Raw genomic sequence first — 21,023 nt, forward strand, 5'->3', positions numbered from 1 at the left:
GCTACAGGCCGCCCTGGTACTGTTGCATTAGTTCCTCCTGACAACAAGAAGAGACCCACAGACTACCAGCTGTAATCGGTGAGAGTAGTGCCACTCCTCCTGCGTGAGTGCCAGCTTTCCTGTAGTACTCTGTGGCGTGAAGAAAATCACTGGAGCAGTGTACATGTGGCACAGCAGGACCGACAGGACCATGCAGACACACCGGGGGAGATGCCCGCTCAGGGAAGGTTTGAGGGAAGCTCACCTCATAGCCAAAAAAAAAAAAAAGTTCTAACCGCCTGAACTGATTCAGGCACAGGCCCTCAGCAGACAAATGAAGCTCGCCCCACTTACAATCTGCCTGTCTGATCGCCATCCTCAGAATCAGTTACGGGCAGCTCCGCTGTCGGGCCCACGCATGCACGCACAGATGCACCTGAGACAGCCGGCCTTATCCAGCCCCAATCGCACGTCTGCAAGCTCTGACGCATTCCTGCTTCAGAATTAGCGTCATCAACACCGCGATAAACCCATCCTCTGCACGATATTACTACACTATACGACACACTAGTGCTATAAAATAAACCATGCATTCATAAAGGCCCGGCCTTTCAGGTGCGTGTCTGTTGTTGTCAGTATGTATTGTTGTGTGCAGGTAATATTTAATTTGGCAGGGCAGGGCCTAGGCGTCTGACCTTGATGCAGGCATCAGTGTGATGCAGTTCCACACCGAGGACCGAGGTTTGCGTCCCGGTCCAGCCAAAAAGCAGAGTTTGGGCGGCTCACATGGGAGCGGCATAATTGCCCTGCCACTCCGAGTATATGTAGCCGCGCCCTGATCGCCCCTGAATCACGGTCACGGGCTGGAGCGATGCGGCTGGGAGGAGGCGCGTCGTTCCACGGATCACTGGATCTCACTGGATCTCACTGGATCTCAGCGGGCTGCCAGGGGATGAGGAGACGTAGATGGTGTATCCTAAGCAGTTAGCATGGGTAACTGGGAGAGATAGGGTACAACTGGCAAGCAAACTGGGAAAAAAAAAAAAATCATTTGGAGAACTCTGGAATGCAGGCGGAGCCCATCATTATACTGAACGACCTCACCGGATAGAAAGCAGTCCTCCAGACTCTCAGGTATGCGGATGTGCAGGTATGTCTTGGTTTCTTGCCATCTACAGAAGCTGGGCCTCATGTGTCTATGCTACAGGCCCCGTTCTGTCTGGGTGAACCCCACCTGCAGTTCAGGTTCCTGGGCCGGGATCATCGAATCACGGTCCTCCAGGTCCGAGAACTGCTGGTTTTCCACCCTCCCTTTACCTGGGCGTCAGGTGTGAAAACTGTCTGGCCAATCGGTATCGGTGTCTGCAGGTTTTTGTGGTTTCCTTTCAATCGGCTGCCAAATAAGGCCTCGAGAACAAGGTGTGTGGACTCTTTAGCCTATCAATGACTTCAATGAAGGTTCTGCGAACAACCCAAAAACCGGCAGACACTGCGGCTCTCCAGGACTGGAGTTTGACACCTGTGCTCTAGCACCAAAATCTGACCACCAGCAATACACTACTTAAGACACCACTCTTGCTTTTGGCCGTCTCAAAATGCATGTCTAAGCTGGCTGTGAAGGGAGGTCATACACTGCGTTGAACCAACAGATAAAACGCAGCTCGATATCTCAGCCAAAATGCAAACTGGCACCCAGGGCGTGGCGTTCACCGTGGAGACGAGGCGAGGTGACACAGGAGTGACTGAGACGCACAGGCACGTGGGAAGAGAGAGTGACTGAGACGCACAGGCAGGTGGGAAGAGAGAGTGACTGAGAAGCACAGGCACGTGGGAAGAGAGAGTAACTGAGACCCACAGGCACGTGGGAAGAGAGAACTCCCCACAGGTATGCACTCCAAACAGTGGAGTGCCTGAGGTGTTAAATGCAAAAAATAAATACTGTCAACATTCAACTGACTATTTACAACTTGGGTGTTTAGCAGACACTCTAATCCGGAGAGTACAAAGAAGAGCGCACTCCTCATCCTATGGGCAGACTGCCCGCTCTCTCTGCATTCTGCAGTGGGGTTCAACATTTATATTTCATTTTCTGGGTGCTTACTGAGGGAGATCCACCCTCCACCAGCTCATACCATCTTCACCTCACTCCGGGTCCCGTAGAGCCGCAGGGTGTGCTGGGGTCCTCACTCCAGGTCCCGGAGAGCCGCAGGGTGTGCCGGCTTTTGTTGTTACTCGGAACTCAATTGATCAATTCAAGCAGTTATCAGTCAACTCACCTCACCTGGTTTCTTGGGTCTGAACTGGTTGCTGATATTAAGGCAAAAACAAAAACCAGCAGCAAAAAAAAAACCCAGACTAATTCATGACAGTCCGGTCTAATCCAATTTAAAGTAATCTTTAACTGGGGTATGCACATGTAGTAATTTTAGTCAGTAGAACTGAAATGAGACCCAGAGAAAGCTCCGTGATGAGCAATAAAACAGTGAATACATTTATCCTATTCGCCATTATAGGAAGTAAAATGTACTGGTCAGCTGATGGAGATCGATACAACAGGAGTTGGTCACTGGAGATGTAGGAGTGAGCGAAAATAAAAGAAAATAACGAAGCAACCTTTTACGCCAAACAAATATAACCACGTTTATTTTGAAAGTATAAAATGTCACATTGAAAAGGCCACTTTTGTCGGGTTTGATTAACAACCTGCAACCTTTTCCAAATGCACACACAAAGGTCAATGCCCTCCCAGTTCTTCCTGGGTCTGCGTTAACACACCCGACGGTTTCGGCTTTGACAGAAACGCCGTTACGGCCGAGCCCTCTGAACACAGCTGGCAGAGTCAGTAACTCGCAGGACCACAGGACACGGGAAGGGAGCTGAGGCAGGCCCGTAGCATGGATTTTGCACACCGCCCCTTGGACATGGTCTCCTGAGATCAGGGGTGTCAAACTCCGGTCCTGGAGGGCCGCAGTGTCTGCTGGTTTTTGGTGAGCACACCTTGTTCTCAAAGCCTTAATCGCCTGCTGATTGAAAGGAAACCACTAACACCCGCAGACACTGCGGCCCTCCAGGGCCGGAGTTTCACACCCCTGCCCAAGATGGCGCCCTTATGCATCCAATCGACTGACAGGCACGGATTGACAGGCACCATTCGCCTTTGACCCAAAAAAACAGAAACAAAAACAAAAACACTCGGCAGTTCACATTCTTTAACATGCCGCCCGCTGGTGTCCCTGGGTCACGCCAAGGTCACGCCAAGGTCACGCCAAGGTCACGCCAAGGTCACGCCAAGGTCACGCCTGCCCCCGTTTGCACGAGCGGAGCAACCTGCACCAAGCTCCGTCCACCTGGGCCGGCCGGCCTCACCTCAGGCACCTGCTGGGGGGGCCCTCACTTTGCAGTTTCTTTCCGTAATTTATTTAAGGAACCATGACGCTGCTTCATCCTGAGGTAGTAGTGTTGCGTCAAAACTTTAACGACAACATACGTCAACGGAGTAACAGTCACATCAAACTCAACTGACGGCTGAATCGTTTTCTGTAAAGCTCTGTAAAGAGCGCTACAAGTATAAATTGAACTGAAGTTTTAAACAAAAGAGAAATCGCTCACAAACATATTTTACACACACATACACGTCTAGGAATTTACATTGTAACGGACACAGCTCCCACCCCGCCCGCCCCCCGCCAAACCTTTCCGAATTTCTGGTGTTCCCATTGCTCACATTTCCCGTTCCCTTTTTGTCGTTTTTATTTCCCCACAGAAATCAATCCTGTATAAAATATCAATCCAAAGCCTGGAGCAGCCTTGTTGCCATGGAGAAAATGCTAATTTTCCAAATGAAAGCAGTGCTCCTGGGGAGGCGTGGCCGCCGCTCACAGAGGTTGTGGCTCCAAAAAAAAGGGTTCAAAGTACACGGCAACCGACAAAAACTGAAAAAGGGGGCACCCACGTGGACAGGCGCGGGTACAGAATGGAGTTCACCGTTCGTTCACTATGGACAGCTGAGGCTGTGCTTTTCTCCCTGGACACCGGCTCTCGCTAAAGGCTGGAATGGATCTGTGTCCGGAGTGGACTGGCTCCAGGCCCCGCCGCCCCTGCCCTCCACGGGCCCTGTACTACGACCAGCCGCTCTCCACGGCGCCCCCGCCGCCCCGGCGCGTGACGATGCTCTCTGTGGACTTCAGCAGTCTCTCCAGACAGGGCGCGCTGATCTTTCCGGAGGGGGGCTGGCTGAGGGGCGGCGGGGGGAGGGGCTTGGGGCCGGGCGGCGGGTCGCCCCTGGCGTCGGGGCCCGTGCTGGAGGAGACGGCGTTGTCCTGGGTGACGGCCCGGCGCCCGGCCGCGGCCCGTTGCCACGGCAGCCTCCCCCGCGTCTCCTCGGCGGGGGAGCAGATGGGGGACGTGTGGAGCCACTTGAGGTTCGTGGCGGAGTGCACGCCCGGACCGGCGCCCTCGCTGCCTGGCTGGGCCTTGCTGTCGGAGGGCTGGGCGCAGAGGGAGCCTGGGACTGAGGCAGAGGCAGAGACGGAAGGGGCCATGCCGGCTGGAGAGATCTGCAGGGGTGGGAAGGAGAGTTTAGAGAGCAGAACTCCCTCATTCTCCCAGGGACAGACAGATAGAGGTGCCGGGATCGTGGAATTATGAGGTTCTATCTGCGTCCGGGGTGGGTTTGAGATATTCAGCAGATTTCTTCATACTTTTAGACACTATTTTTGTGTAAAACTTCACAGATATATTTAGCACCCTATAAACAACATATTATAACACACATTTTTGTCAAAAATGTCAGTTCTGTCAGAACATTATATAAAAGGTCTCTGTGTGTTGAAACTTAACAGCAGGGGGTTAAACAACATTGTGTCGGAAAGCTGGATGACAAAATGTCTGATGTACTACTGCACTTATAATGAGCCGGGGTGTGGAAATCCGTTGCGATTCACCTCTATTCTATTCAATTCAATTCAGCTCCCATTCATTTCAGTTCAGTTTTCCAAACCGTGGATTAAAAGTTGTTCAGCCTGTTGAACATTGGTTATCTTTCCAACACCTTCAGGCCGCATATAAGAAAGATGTTTTTGGAATGAGGGAGGTCTATTTTCCTAGTTAGGCCTAAATAGTAAAGCACTGGACTGAAAGAAAAAAGCTCAAATGACTTTGAAACTTGAGAATGGTGATTGGCTGAAATTGGTCGCCCATGACACTATGTTCAAGACCCCTTCCAATCAGCGCTGAGCACATAATTCCTCCTAACAGTAAAAATAGAGAATAATCCCACCACCACCGCAGTTGCCTGGCGACAAGAGAAGAATTTGTGGTTTTGTCTCTTGTTATCAGCCAAACAGTGGCCACCACACACATTTATCTCCAAAGGGATCAGACTTGCCATTTTTGCAACATAAACTTACTACCTTTGCCTCCCATATTGACTGTTATGTTAAGATTTTACGACCGCTTTCATGTTTGGGGTCAAATTGACCCCAGCAGTTTGAATTGAGAGTATACATTACATACAGTGTCAACATTTTCAACACCGACCTTGCGTGTCCCAGTCATTTACCTTAACCACTATGCTACATTCCACCACTTAGAGATAGGCTCTAAGTGGATAGGCTACAGCAGCAGAAGACTTACTAAGTCTAAAAAAAAAAACCTAATGTGTATATTGGGGATAGTCATCATCCGGCACCTGAGAAGTATCACTGCAGGTAGAACCAGCGTACCTTCTGCCTCTTGGACGGTGTGGAGTCCTGGTCTTCCACCTGCTGCTCGAAGGGCTTCACATTGGGGAACCAGGTCTTCAGCATCACCTCCAATTTCAGAACGATGTTTATGTAGCGTTCACTGGAGAAGAGAGAATTGTGTTTTTATAACATTCATCGCAGGGGAGTAAAATAATACCGTCTACACTGGAGGAGACACGGTTATTAAAAGAATGGGTGGGGATTGACAAGATCCTCCTCATCTCAATAAATAATGAGACCAAAATATGTGGTTGACAGTGTGACATGAGGACACAGCGTTAGCGTCAGTTTGGGTAAGGCACGCTGATGATTCAGAGATTTGTAATAATTAAAATAAATTAACTCCCAGTGTGACCAGGGAGACTTAACCCTTTCAGGCCATACGGCACTCAAGCCATAACTACCATACAACCACACGGCACTCTTGACCTCGTATCTTTTCAACCATATACCGCTATACTGTCCTTTTGAGCCTCTATTAAAACCCTACTAAATGTTCTCGACTCTCTCAACTTTCTCATCCAAAACCAAAACCCCTCGGTATTTGGGTGAAGCCATTTCATATTGGGCTGGGGATGGAAAAGGGCTTAGCAGTAATCTAAAAAACAGCTCTGTTATAAGACTGGGCCGAAATTATAAACAAGCATTAATAGATTTGTCGTGGTACGCGTCTGGTTAGGATGTTAAATCTCCCTCGGCAGAGACTGAAATAGTCTGTTTCCGGTGTGTTACGCACGGAGGCGTTACGCTCTGAGACTAACGCGGTGCAGACTGAGCATGTGTGTTTCCCGGCCAATGGCTGCAGCCGGAGCTCATCCCCCCTGGGCACACGTGGAGCGCCGGGCAGTGCTTCGGCTCGGGGGTGAAAATAGCCGCTTAAGCCTGGCGGCAGGGCGTGACGCAACCCCCGCGTCCGGGGCGGGAGGGGCGGGCGAGGGGAGAAAACAGCCCCTGTGATGTGGCACGGGGCAGGGCAGCGGATGGTTCCGGCGTGGTTCGTCAGGCAGCCGGGATTCCCCGGACCCTGCTTCATTAATGCCGCTTACCGCCAGACAGATGGCTCAGTGGGAATTAGCCCCGGGTCATGTGACCTGCTCGCGGCCGGCCCTCGGAGCAGGCCTGATTACCCGCGGCGGATTATAGGAAGCGCCGCTTAGGGGTCCACTTCACCGCTGCCTGCCTCTGGGCCCCAGGAGGGCCTGCCAGCAGGAGCTACGCAGTGTGTGTGTGTCTGTGTGTGTGTGTGCATACAGTATGTGTGTGTGTGTGTGTGTGTGCATACAGTATGTGTGTGTGTGTGTGTGTGTGTGTGTGTGTGTGTGTGTGCGTGCGTACAGTATGTGTATGTGTGTGTGTGTGTGTGTGTGTGTGTATGCATGTCTGTGTGTGTGTGTCTGTGTGTGTGTGTGCGTACAGTATGTGTGTATGTGTGTGTTTGTGTGTGTGTGTGCGTGTGCGTGTGTGCATGCGTGTGTGTGTGTGTGTCTGTGTGTGTGCGTACAGTATGTGTGTGTGTCTGTGTGTGTGCGTACAGTATGTGTGTGTGTGTGTGTGTGTGTGTGTACAGTATGTGTGTGTGTGTGTGTGTGTGTGTGTGTGTGTGTGTGTGAGAGAGAGTGTGTGTGTGAGTGTGAGTGTGTGTGTGTGTGTGTGTGTGTGTGTGTGTGTGTGTGTGTGTGTGTGTGCCTCAGGCTTGTGACCACTGCAGGCTGGACAGGAGGACTTGAGGCTGGCCGACTAGAATCATCTATTTCAGCCAGACCCACAACAACCCTGCATCACGTTCTGCCCCCCTAGAATCATCTATTTCAGCCAGACCCACAACAACCCTGCATCACGTTCTGCCCCCCTAGAATCATCTATTTCAGCCAGACCTGCACAACAACCTGCATCACGTTCTGCCCCCCTAGAATCATCTATTTCAGCCAGACCTGCACAACAACCTGCATCACGTTCTGCTCCCCTAGAATCATCTATTTCAGCCAGACCTGCACAACAACCTGCATCACGTTCTGCCCCCCTAGAATCATCTATTTCAGCCAGACCTGCACAACAACCTGCATCACGTTCTGCCCCCCTAGAATCATCTATTTCAGCCAGACCTGCACAACAACCTGCATCACGTTCTGCTCCCCCACCCCTCCAGCTGCCCAGACACATCCACCAGACATTATTCACCAGGAAAGCCCAGAGACTGCGGACTATGTGCTGACACACGGCATTAGGGACACAATGACTGACCACCGGAGCATGGTGACACAAGCAGGCCTAACTCGCAGTTATTCGAGTCAGTTTCATTCATAAAAAGGCCTTTCTTCTTGGGAATAGTCTCAGAAATTGCTCTTTAAACTTATTTCACTCATTTAATTTCCTTAATCATAACTTACACTTTTAACTTTAACTGCATATCCATGTGGAATGAAGAAACTACAATAGTGGTCCCATGCACTGTAAAATGGTAAGATAATATTCAAATTTCTCTAACCACATAATTACTTCACTGATGAGCGATTTGGCATTATCGGTGCATTAACAATGTGCAATAGCAATCTGTGATCAAAAAACCTGGCCAAAGAATCTGCCAGCAGGAAACCGGCAGGGGACAAGTAATATTTTATTGTTATTATTAACAGTAATTCCTTGCATTTACATAGTGCCCACAACTCAAAGAGCTTTACAGTGATGAAGGGGAAACTCGCCTCAAGCAGCACCAATGTGCAGCACCCACCTGGGTGATGCAACGGCAGCCATTTTGCACCAGAATTCTCACCACACACCAACTTATGTGGACGAAGAGAAAAATAATACTTACCCCATACATGGGTTCTGCAAGACCCCCAATATTCTCCGGATCCTGTCCATGGCCACACTCTCCTGGAAACTGGTGAGACCTAGAAAAGGCAGAATTTCATTTTTTAGGATTGCTTTAAAAACAGAGATACAGTACACTATGCAGAGCTATGCTAGGAGTCTCAGAGATAAACGTCAGGGATAAAATTGTAATACTTGTGTATTACTTGGTTCTTTTTTCACCCACTTCCTGAAAAAAACTCATTAAACAATCTCTAGTTTATGTCATTGTGTACCCGTGTGTGCGTGTATGTCGACCAAACATCCTCTGCAATCACAGTGTCGTGCAACTCCCGGTCCTTCCAGCCAAAAGATCCCCTGAAAGCTCCTTTTCACTCATGTCGCATCGTGGAAGCTTGTGCTGCCCCAACTGCTCCAGCTTAAACAGACCCACCATATCTCACTCAACACACTCAGCCTAACACACGCGTGCTTCTCATAACGCCTGCCAGTGTCCATCCTTTCACACTCAACCTGCTGCTCTGTCCCGAGCCTGTCCCGCGACAGACCGCTTTGGCCGCTTGACTGCTCCGACAGCCAGAACTCCCCTCCCTCTCCTATGCGGTTTGCTATATTTGCCCTCAGCAGAAACCCTGAGGGCAGACGGTCATGTTGAAAGGGTAATCTCACACCCGCATGTTTGCTCATCAATCGAGAGAAAATAAATATTTAAAAAGAGAGCAGCCTCAAATACTGAAGAGGGAGCTCCAGCTCTCAGTGAATTTGGCGCAGTGGTTAGCGCGATTTCCTCTCATGCAGGAGACCAGGGTTCAAGGCTCACCTGTTCTTCTTTGTTTTGCTCCCTTATACAATACAATTCTACAAACAAATTATATTTCTCAGTCCAGAGGGTTGAGGAAAAAGGCACTGAAATGGGTCCATTGGAGCAATTCTCACTTTAGAGAGTAGTTAAGTTACCAGTTCAGTTACCAGTAGTAAAATAAACCAAAGACCTGCCATCTACCCCCAGGGTGCTGTCGAGGGCAAAGAAACGCATTGAGACCTCCTAAGGTAAATTACTGCCGCACTTCCCTGGCTCGCCTCCAGGGTGCGCCCTCGCCACAGACACGGATCTCAGCATAAAAGTGAGAGGTTGTCCGTGGGGATTATCACCCCCCCCTGGAGGGCCATTGTGCACTTATCGCCGTGGCAGGGGTTTCGGGGAGAGAGAGGGAGGAACGGAGGAGAGAAACAGGTACTCACGTTCTCGGTATCTTCCGGACTGGAGGCCGTTGAGGATGGAAGTCAGTGGAAGGGTGTAGCACTGCAGTTGCCTGCACTGAAGACACAGGACAAGAGACAAGAGAGGGGGACAGGGTGAGACCAGCCGCTCAGTCCCTCTGTTCTCTCAGACACACTCAGTCACAGACCTTCTGACAGTCCAAGCACTTTCCCCACAGACAGCACACACTTTTCCACCAAGAGAACTGCAACTCAATTAAATTAAATTACCTTTGGCTCACAAAATGCTTAATATAAGGTCACGCTCTTACATTATTTGTCGAGTTCATGCAAAAAAAGCAACTAGCCAACGGGTGTAACGCTTATGTCAAGATTATGGGCGGGAACACTTTCCGGGAGATTTGTTTTTGCGATCTGTGAAAATTAAATAAGCATGGTGTTTGTGGCCTCTACGGAACGAGTGACTGAAAAAGAACCCACAAGATTATGTGAGATGTGAGGTTAACAACATTGCTGCTTTTTTAAATTGAATTAAGTTTCTTTTACATAGCATTACAGCATAGTTTGCAGGCAGGGCTAATAAAAACCATTCACAAGAGATGATCCATTATCAATCTAGCGGTTACCCAGCTACAGTGTGCACACTTGTGATGCACTCTGGATTTTCAATCAATTGGCTTTCCATGAGTTATTGTTTCATAGTAAAATATTGTTATGGCATGTACAGATATCTTCTCCCGCAGGCATGTATAGAGAAAGGCTGAAATGGTATTATCCCAAAAGTGAGTCACTAGCCAGACTAAGGGAGGTGTCTTCTTGGGAAACCCATGCTGGAAGAACTTGTTTAATTTATTCTGGGGGAGGTGGGGTGGCGAATGAGCATACTCATTATTACTTGCAATACAAACGTGTGTTTGTGTATGCGAGTATGGATCGTGCATTTGTGTATGCGAGTATGGATCGTGTGTTTGTGTATGTGAGCATTTTGTGACCTTGGAATTATAAGGTTCTGTCTGTGGGTGGATTTGAGATGTTGAGCTACATAGATACCAAAGTGAATGGGCTCAGATCAGATAAGACATTTTAAATTCCTGATTTTTTCATTATTTTAACCCCTCATGGGCAGATGTGACCTGTGCGTTACATCTCCCTTAACAGACGGATGTGACCTGCACATTACATCTCCCTTAACAGACGGATGTGACCTGCACATTACATCTCCCTTAACAGACGGATGTGACCTGCACATTACATCTCCCTTAACAGATGGATGTGACCAGCGTGTTACATGTCTCTTAACAGACAGATGTGATGCCAGTGTTGCATGTGATTATATGACCTTATTTCAGGACACACGACCGTCGAAATGCATTGTGATTCCTATGCATTTCTATGGGTTATATTTAGTGCCCTTTAAACCGCATATTTGACACTCAAATCACTTGTCATTTAGAACCTTATAATTCTAACACTTTCCGGGAGATTTGTTTTTGCGATCTGTGAAAATTAAATAAGCATGGTGTTTGTGGCCTCTACGGAACGAGTGACTGAAAAAGAACCCACAAGATTATGTGAGATGTGAGGTTAACAACATTGCTGCTTTCTTAAATTGAATTAAGTTTCTTTTACATAGCATTACAGCATAGTTTGCGGACAGGGCTAATAAAAACCATTCACAAGAGATGATCCATTATCAATCTAGCGGTTACCCAGCCACAGTGTGCACGCTTGTGATGCACTCTGGATTTTCAATCAATTGGCTTTCCATGAGTTATTGTTTCATAGTAAAATATTGTTATGGCATGTACAGATATCTTCTCCCGCAGGCATGTATAGAGAAAGGCTGAAATGGTATTATCCCAAAAGTGAGTCACTAGCCAGACTAAGGGAGGCGTCTTCTTGGGAAACCCATGCTGGAAGAACTTGTTTAATTTATTCTGGGGGAGGTGGGGTGGCGAATGAGCATACTCATTATTACTTGCAATACAAACGTGTGTTTGTGTATGTGAGTATGGATCGTGCATTTGTGTATGCGAGTATGGATCGTGTGTTTGTGTATGTGAGCATTTTGTGACCTTGGAATTATAAGGTTCTGTCTGTGGGTGGATTTGAGATGTTGAGCTACATATATACCAAAGTGAATGGGCTCAGATCAGATAAGACATTTTAAATTCCTGATTTTTTCATTATTTTAACCCCTCATGGGCAGATGTGACCTGTGCGTTACATCTCCCTTAACAGACGGATGTGACCTGCACATTACATCTCCCTTAACAGACGGATGTGACCTGCACATTACATCTCCCTTAACAGATGGATGTGACCAGCGTGTTACATGTCTCTTAACAGACAGATGTGATGCCAGTGTTGCATGTGATTATATGACCTTATTTCAGGACACACGACCGTCGAAATGCATTGTGATTCCTATGCATTTCTATGGGTTATATTTAGTGCCCTTTAAACCGCATATTTGACACTCAAATCACTTGTCATTTAGAACCTTATAATTCTAACACTTTCCGGGAGATTTGTTTTTGCGATCTGTGAAAATTAAATAAGCATGGTGTTTGTGGCCTCTACGGAACGAGTGACTGAAAAAGAACCCACAAGATTATCTCAATTTCTGTGCCGAGTACGTGTATGTGCGTGTGTATGTGGGGGGGACGCATGTACGTGTATACGTGCATGTAAAGTATATGAGAATTGGTGTGTCGAGCGTGTGTATATGGGGTCTCTATAGCCCTAGTCTCTTGCCACACCATCACACAGGGAGTGTTTTCCGCACCTTGTGATGCAGCAGCTTGTCAGCCTCGGCCCCCTGCCTCGCCCGGAGCTCTGGCCCCTGGCAGCAGGGCCTCTTCTGGGCCGTGTGGCACTCGGGTGCGGCCTGAGGCGCCCGCCGCCCCCAGGACTCGGAGTCGTGGCCGCTGCCCTCGGTCACGTGGCCCCGGGGGGGGCCGGCGGCGGTCCAGCGCCGGGGGGGCGCGCCGGGGGGCTCCCCCGACGGCTCGGGTTCGGGCTCGGGCGTGACCCGCCCGGCGCTGTCGGCCTCCGAGGCGCCGTCTCCACGGCAACCGCCGCCGCCGCCGCTGCTGCTGCTGCTGCTGTCGTCATCGTCATCGCTGGCCAGCCAGTCAATGGAGCAATCAGAGTCTGAAGCTGTCATCTTCAGGCCGCAAGTCCCTAACCGCCAGCGATCATCACTGACCTGAGAGAGGGAGAGCGAGGGAGTTAGAGACGGAGAGAGAGGTAATCCTTGAGCTGGTACAGTACAGTCTACAGCGCCCCACCCTTCCCCAATTTGAGGTCACACTGAGAGTGCCAACCATGCCACTGACAAAACATGCAACCCCGCCTAAGAGTTCTAATGCATGGAGGCACTTCACATAAAACACCTTTAATTCTGACCACAAACATGGACACCCATCACCAGCAAGCTATCTGATGATAAAATGTATCGAACCAATTTAAGCAAAAGAACAGATAAAGCAGCAGTACTAACTGATTGACGGGTGCACAAAAGGAGAACCAAGAACCAGGTATCAGTATGGTTATGGAGGTTTAGTTTCATGTAGTGCTCAGTGTGCCCGGGGATTATGGACGGCTGTTTTATAACAGCAGCTTGAACTGGATCAGCCACGCAGACACTCTCCATGGTAATGTGTCCCCATGACTCCTTATAACTAAAAAAGGAAATGATTATGTAAGAGGCTGGATAGAATATTCAAAATGGGGTATCGGTTATGCAATGTTTGTTCAAGCAAATGTTCGAGTGCCGCTATGTTTTGCAACACCTTCCTGATTGGGAAATCTATATTGAAAAAAAAAAAAAAAAGGAAAAGCATTAAATTATCTCACCCTGCACAAATAGATGCGTGACCTGCTCTGAGTGCAACCTGAACACAGACTGTACCCTGGTGGTAAAAGTGTACTGAACACAACGGAAGCAGCACCTTCCAGCTGAACACATTCATACATGTGCTCTCTCCCTTCAGTCTGTGAAGAGCGGTTCACACTGCCTGCATTTCACAGAGGGCATGGGTGTGACCGTGTGAGATGGCAGTGTTTCATGTTGCTTACGGTGACCTGCCTCAGTAGCACACTGTTGACAACTGCACTAACACCTTGGCATACATACATAAGGATAAGCCAGGTGCGTAATAACTGTACAAGCTAACTCCAGAAAGGGTGTCTGGCCTCGAAGAGACCCAGAGCGTGGAGTGAGAATTAGGCAAGTTGGTCCTGTGCGACACAGAAGACGCACACCAAGTAGCACAGGCTTCTTACTGTCTTGTTGGACGGGGCCTCCCTGTCAGCATCAAGACAGGACCTCCTCCACCATAAGCTTATGAACAGCTCAATCGGGCAAGCAATGTCTCACACATTTCCACAAAACCTGATGTGGTGTCAGCGGCACCAGTTGGGCTGAACTCAGAAGTTGCAGGCCAAGTGGCGAGCCTCTCTTGGCCGAAATGTCAAACTGCCCAGTTGGACCTCACTAGTATTGCACTGAGGGTCCATGTCCGCACAGCCAAGGCAGGCCCATGGAAACCAGGCTTCAGCTATCGTGTTTGGGCCCTGTGTCCGGTCGGACATGACCACGCTGTGCCCGTTACCACCCCTCTGACAATCTGCCAAAAATGAAGCTTGTTGAGACAGCACAGTAAACGGCAGTGTGAGCAGCCTTGATTTTCACACGTCCAGAAAAAGGCCCAAAAGGACTGAACTTAAAGACATAGGAGTGCGCTGACACTGACATGACAGTGAGCAGACTGTGGGAAGGGCCATTTAAACACAGGCTTGGGCTAAACCCTGGCTGGAGACTACAATTTCATCAGTATTTAGCTACATCAGTGTTACATACAAAATTACACACACACACACACAGACACAGACACAGACACAGACACAGACACACTGTGTGTATTGTTGTGAATTACTGCTGTGACTTACTCAAGCCCACACATCATCAAGTCAGGCAACAGACCCCCTGGCCTACACCCGGGCAAGGCAGCTGGCAACAGTTTAAGGGTTTGCTTTAGATAAATAGGCCCATCACTCACACATAGGCCTATTCAACCAGCAGCAGAGTCTTAAAAAAGAGAGAGGAAAACATACATCTCAGGTTGCCCATCACATACTGTTATGGAGAAAGGGTGAGGGGACATCTTCAATTACTTTCATGGTGGAGGAAGAAGCTAGACACTGTACATATTTACTGTATGCAGATAATTACACAGGTAATTATGAAGCCAGTTCATGCCATTACTCGGAATGAATACACTGTTTACTTTGGCTGGATTAAGAATGTACAATGCGCATTTCAGTAGGAGAACAATAGCAACCGAGGCTTAAGCAAGAGTTTTTCCGTTACAATTAATCAAATTAAACGCAGTATTCGCGAATTCTTCGATATAGATAAGACAAAAAATAAACGCTAGGGAGAGCGTATATCATGCGAGAACAAAGGGCATCGATTTTAAACTTGTATTACCATTGGAATTTAACCAGGTTTAACATTCCTTTAGAATTGAATTTGCGCGTGCAATAAAAACGCAGCCGAGCATTTCCTTTATTTTCGCTTGGGCCTATTGAACGTAAGGAATAAAAACAGTCCAAGTTAAAATGATTCATCTTAGATTTTGAATCAGACATAATCTTTATATCTAAAATTTAATAGGAGGTAGACCGACTCGTCATACGCCGTTGTACGTTTTTAACACACATCCACATTATTGGGAATGTTAGGGAATGTGTCAACACGTTTTGGGGAGGTAGTGTTCGTATATATCCTAGTTTCTAAATGTGTAAAGTAGTGTAAACGTTAAATGTCAAGAAATCTATAGTTTGTGAAGGTTTGATTTTAAAAACGAAACTAATGAAACCATAATATATCGGTTTGCCTACTGCACCTGTAGCCGATTTACCAAACGCGTCTAATCTTGACAAGCTTAAATTAGTGTTATATAATAGTATAGGCTAGCCATAAATATAACGTGTTTCTGAACAGCTGGAAACTACTGTTGAACACGAAACTTTCGTGAGCTTTTATTCAACGTCTCACCGCAAGTCCTATGCTAAACACTGTATATCGTCACTGCGTTGACGAGTCGCCCTTTAAATGTAGCTATTCTCTGCGCTTCAGTGCCGAGAGAAATAGGCTACATTTTGTCTGCATTTAGTATAAATGTAGCCATTGTTCTCGAACAAATTCGCTACGTTAAGGAGCCGCAAGGACAGTGTCAGTGGACAAATATGTCGCTTTTGTGAATGTAAAATTGTACGCGGCAGCTAATAATACTGCATTTGATATCTGATAAATGGACTGAATGTGTTGTAAATCCCCAATGACGCAGTCTAGTTCGAACACTAAAGTCGGAACAATTTAAGGCAGCCTGGTAAATTACAAAATGCCCAACAATGTTTGAGTGTTCATGCGAACGTAAATGTTTTGAGCACTATAATACGCATCAATTTATGCTAATGGAAAAGGTTTATGCTTTTCGGCATTTAAAAACAAAATTCCCGATCCACTACGCTTTAAAGCCGCAGGTCAACGGGCCGTGCATCTGCAATATTATAGCTATCACTGGACCCACTTTCAATACAAAGGAATCAAGGCTATCTAGACGAATGGATCACTGATATCAACGGAATAAAACACATAGGCACTGCTACAACACAGAAAGGCACACATTGCTGAAGACATCGACGTTGCAATGCAAGTTATCTTAATAATGATTAGGCTAATAACTAGAAAATTATAAGTTTTATAAGGGTGTGGTTCTTCGATAATCACTCCACTGGCTTGTCACGTAGATAACGATAACGCCATCCATCACCGGAATGAACTACAGAAAACGAAAATGGACAGCATGTATACTAACACCTTGTTAACTACATAGTGCAAGAGTAGCAAGCATTTAATTCACTGTGTTCACGCATTTTATACTGTACCCATCTCAGCTTTATTAGCAAAACTGTAGACCGGAGATTGTGGGGAAAGTAAAACATAGTCTTGCCCATCACGTCCAATGTTCACCAAATATACAAGCCATGTGACCGCGTAGAATCAAACGCCTGTTACCGTGTCCGTTTTATCGCTCAGGAAGGCGGTGCGTGGTGTGTACTGGAGCCAACAACCTTGTCTCTGCTCCCTCCAACGTACTCCAAAGCAAAGCCAAAATACTATCTCTTTATATTACAGTATTATTTAAGGCCAATTATAGGCCGCGTTTTATATATACATATGCCCCTGCTATTTCGCTTCGCACTGCCGCAGAAGCATGCAGTTGTATTGGGTTCCTGCCTTACCAGAATTGAGATGAGCGCACTTTCCCTTTGTTCAGCGGTTAACCCAGGACACTTTCGTAGTTGCTGATGTATGCGTGATGCAGTGGTTTCAGTGATGTAGTCATGCAAAAGGCTACCCCGTGTAGCGATTCCTAAGGCAACGTGTCTAAGTAGGCGGGTACAAACAGACCGTGCTTTCCGATTTGTGCTTTCGGACAAATGTCTGACAAATAGAGCTTCAGATGGGAGCCACCGTCAGCCGATAGGCGAGGAATGTTTAATATTTAAATAATATGTAAATGTAAAAAGCACGTGCACACGAGGATCTGTTTCAGCGTAATGGCCGGGCGAAGTCAACTTTGCCCTGGTTAAACCACAGTAAAACCTCTAGACTCCACCGTTTGTTTTATTTAAATTTCCGTATATTTCTTTGTCGTACGTAGGGGGGCTGTAGTTTAACTTTAGGCGTAATAACCGTTTCGATTAAGCCGGCTTCCACTGTGGCAACATATGATTCTAAGCTGTGCAAATATAGCCTAACCATTTTATACAAAAAGACATGCGTTGACGTCGTGAAAAGCGTTAATTTTGCGACTATGTGACATTATTTCCCCGAGACTCTCGAGTGTGGCTGGCAATTGCAAGTGCAAATGCAAATGAACCTAATGTGTCCATATGTGCCGGGTCCGAGAGAGAGAGAGTAATGTTACGTTTACGAAGTTATTCATCGTGCGCATTCGTGTCTGTATCCAGCACGTTCATTGGAGGTTTCCCAGTTTGGGCACCGACGAGTGTATCCGCTATCAGGTGAATGAATGAACCGGAACGTGTCATTCAAGTCAGCGCATATCGCGTCTAGTACATGCACTTCTCTACACTTCTACTGGTATAAGAAATGAGGTCACTCCTGGAAATTGCCAAAGGAGAAATTCCGTACCAGATATTAGGAAGTATTTTTTCACACAGCGAGTGGTCACTGTGTGGAATAGCTTGCCAGGACATGTAGTGCAGGCAGAAACACTGGGGATTTTCAAGACCAGGCTTGATACGGTGCTAGATACTATTTAGCTTTTAGGCAAACTAAGCAGTATGTACACTTAGGGGTAGGAAAAGGCGAGCATTACTGGGTTGAATGGGCTGTTCTCGCCAGTACGTTACATTATGTATGCTATAATGCGTAATTGTGCGCATAGCGACTCGCGAACTTTCCCCTAGTTTAAGAAACCCATTTTGGACTTGTCGACCTTTGCATACCACAATATGAATGAGAGAAGCTGCATTTTCCTTAACGTATATTGACTTCGAAGCATTTTAGATGAACCTGCTTTATTTGTTGTAACGAGCCATGCAGTCTGTTATATGCGATCAGTTTAATTTGTAACCACAAAACGAGGGTTATGAAGCAGTAAATTGGTAGTTTGCGTCTCCCCAGTTCAGACTTTCTAAACGTTCAATTTTGTCCCAATGTCAATCGTTAAATAGGAGGTTCTCTTTTAAGGAGCCGTCTTTAGCTCAGGGAACAGTGAAAGTGACCAGGCGATGTAGTGTGGTAATTTATGCTTTATGTAGAGATAAATACTTCTTGCAGTACTTTAAAGTTCTTCGCCTAAGAAGGGTACACATAGATGAAGAATGTTGTTGAGAACATACCAGTCACTGCCTCGTAATCAAACATGTTACAGACAGCCTTTTAGTATCTCTATACAAAGGAAACATTACATCTATTCAAGAATTTTAGGTAACAGTTTTGTTTCCATGACTACAAAGAACAGATCAAACTAAATATGTGATCCGTGCATTGTCATATCTGCGTTAATGTGCACATTTTGCAAAAGAAATCAAATTTTCTGGACACAAAAACCTCGAAACACAATGTCTGCGGCCTGTTGTCAACCTGATTCCAAAAAAAAGACTTCATAAGTGCAGCTGAATTCAGGAACTGGTAGGCTTTCTAATGGATCTACAAACAACAAATTGGAAGGCACTACATGTACACAAGCGTGCACACAGATAACGTGTTTGTGTTATATTAAAAAACATGTAAATGTATTTGTTATTTCAAATACTTGTCTTGGATCATGTTTGAACAAATGCCTGTCTTACAAATGGCACATGGTCCAGGCATGTAGTGTGCTATGTGCGACATGCTATCAGTCATTGGAAAGCAGATACAAGCCTTTCCATATTGATTGCGTATATTTATTAATTGCCATATGTTAGTATCATATGGGGAGATTACCAGTGACATACAGGAGACAGGACTGGATAAGTGGTGGGTGATTGGCTACTTTCAAGCTGCTCTGGCTACAAGCCTGAGTGAGGATCGGCTGAAATTCATAATTAATGCACACCCAGTGGAGGACGAAATGCTCTTCCCCCTCCATCTTTCTCTGACTATTTTTCACTTTGTCTCTTTCTTGTGCTCACTCTACCTGTCACTGTGTCTATGTGTCACTATTTTCCCTTCTCTCTGTATCCCTCTTTCAAATTCAAATAAGCTTTATTGGCACAGCAAGGTTACACTTACATTGCAAAAGCATATACTGCATAACAGAGAAATAACATACAAGGAATAGCAAATTGAACTACAGTAAACACGCACAGTTTAACATATAAAAGACAAATGCATTAAATCCTTCTTTCCCTCTTTTTTCTGTTTCTCCCCATTTTCTAATGTAAACCTCTATAAGCATATTCTTCCTCTCACCCATTGTGTTACTTTCTCTTTCCGTTTCTCATTCTCTCTCTCCTCCCTCTCTCTCTCTGTCTCTCTTTCTTTCTCCTCCCCCTCTCTCTATCTCTCCTTCTCTCAATTTCCCTCTCTCTCTGTGTGAGGCTGAGAGGAATGCACAGAGAGACGTTTCCTGGACAGTTTAAGGAGTAGGTGCAGACCTGACTGCCCTTAAAAAAAGTGACTCACACACTGCTTTCTTCTGGGTAGGCCTTCCTTCAGCACGCGGTTTACTACCTGCCTTTTCCGTTCGTATGTCACAAGTGGTTTGTTTTGGCTGCCACGTCACGGAAATCTAGGCCCACCCCCACAGCAAATGAGAGAATCATTCTTTCCAGCTGATCTCAGGGCAGCCCTGGTAAGGGTCTCGATATTGACCCAGTTTGCAAGGCTAATATATATATTTTTATTTACGTATGATAACATGTATAAAAAAGCATCCTCAGGCAATGGGCAGTGTGTAGACACAGAGGAAGGGGAGGGATGTCCTGGTTTTATAGTAAATAAACTTGATGTTCCTCAGCAGACTCATATCCTTTGCCCCATTGCGACATCCACAGGCACTGACTGCCTGTCTTGTGGTCAGCTGCTGCTTCCTGTTCAGGTCAGAGAATGTTATGAGATAACAAATTGTTTCTACTGCTCTTAGGTGGGGGGAGGGTTAGCAATCTATGTCAACCCCCCCCCCCCGCCCCCAGGAAGTCCTGTTTGTCACACAGTGGCAGTGAACATGATGTCAGCATGGAAACAGCTGGTCTCCGACCGCCACGTTTCTGTTTTCAGTCGTACGGGTGCTTCAGGTTCTCCAGTACCGTGTGCGGTACCTCGTAGCGATGCGTTCACGGTCGTCTCTGCGTCACGGCCGAGGGTGAATCAGCCCCGGGAAGCCGGCACCGTGATTTACGCACGCCGTCGGGGCGAGCCTGGCTGACTCAGAGCGAGGGGCGGGCTCGGTCCGGATCGCTGCTCGTTCGGCCTCATTCATAAAACCCAGGGGAATTCCGCACCGTCATCCGAATTCTCAGGTAGTCTGTGTGCGCGTGCGTGTGTGCGTGCATGCGTGCGTGCGTGCGTACCGTCCGTGCGTGTGTCCCGTACGTGAGTCTTCGCCCCCTAACTGTCAGTGTGTGTGTGCCCATTTGTGTTGGGTGTGTGAGCTTGTGCGTGCAGGTGTTTGTGTGTGAGACTGCATTTTCACTTGCAGTCTTTCAATACAGGCCCAAAAAAGCCCTGCCTCTCCT

General features: G+C 47.1%; 1 protein-coding gene across 4 annotated transcripts; it reads right to left on the minus strand.

Annotated features, from left to right (window-relative positions):
* Window positions 1-2,593: 2,593 nt before the first annotated feature.
* Window positions 2,594-17,216, minus strand: LOC133131678 (circadian-associated transcriptional repressor-like). Of its 4 annotated transcripts, none has more exons than XM_061247079.1 (6): window positions 17,073-17,216; window positions 12,544-12,966; window positions 9,777-9,852; window positions 8,536-8,614; window positions 5,703-5,823; window positions 2,594-4,535 (listed from the first exon to the last, which is right to left on the minus strand). In XM_061247079.1, the coding sequence occupies exons 2-6, from the start codon at window positions 12,922-12,924 to the stop codon at window positions 4,098-4,100; spliced, it is 1,095 nt and encodes a 364-aa protein (XP_061103063.1). In that variant the 5' UTR covers window positions 12,925-12,966; window positions 17,073-17,216; the 3' UTR covers window positions 2,594-4,097. The 4 variants fall into 4 exon arrangements, with proteins under 4 accessions (XP_061103063.1, XP_061103065.1, XP_061103062.1 ...); XM_061247081.1 differs by lacking the exon at window positions 17,073-17,216 and adding an exon at window positions 16,846-17,065; XM_061247078.1 differs by lacking the exon at window positions 17,073-17,216 and adding an exon at window positions 16,716-16,817.
* Window positions 17,217-21,023: the final 3,807 nt, after the last annotated feature.

This window comes from Conger conger, chromosome 6 (genome assembly GCF_963514075.1).
Source record: "Conger conger chromosome 6, fConCon1.1, whole genome shotgun sequence".
NCBI lineage: Eukaryota > Metazoa > Chordata > Actinopteri > Anguilliformes > Congridae > Conger > Conger conger.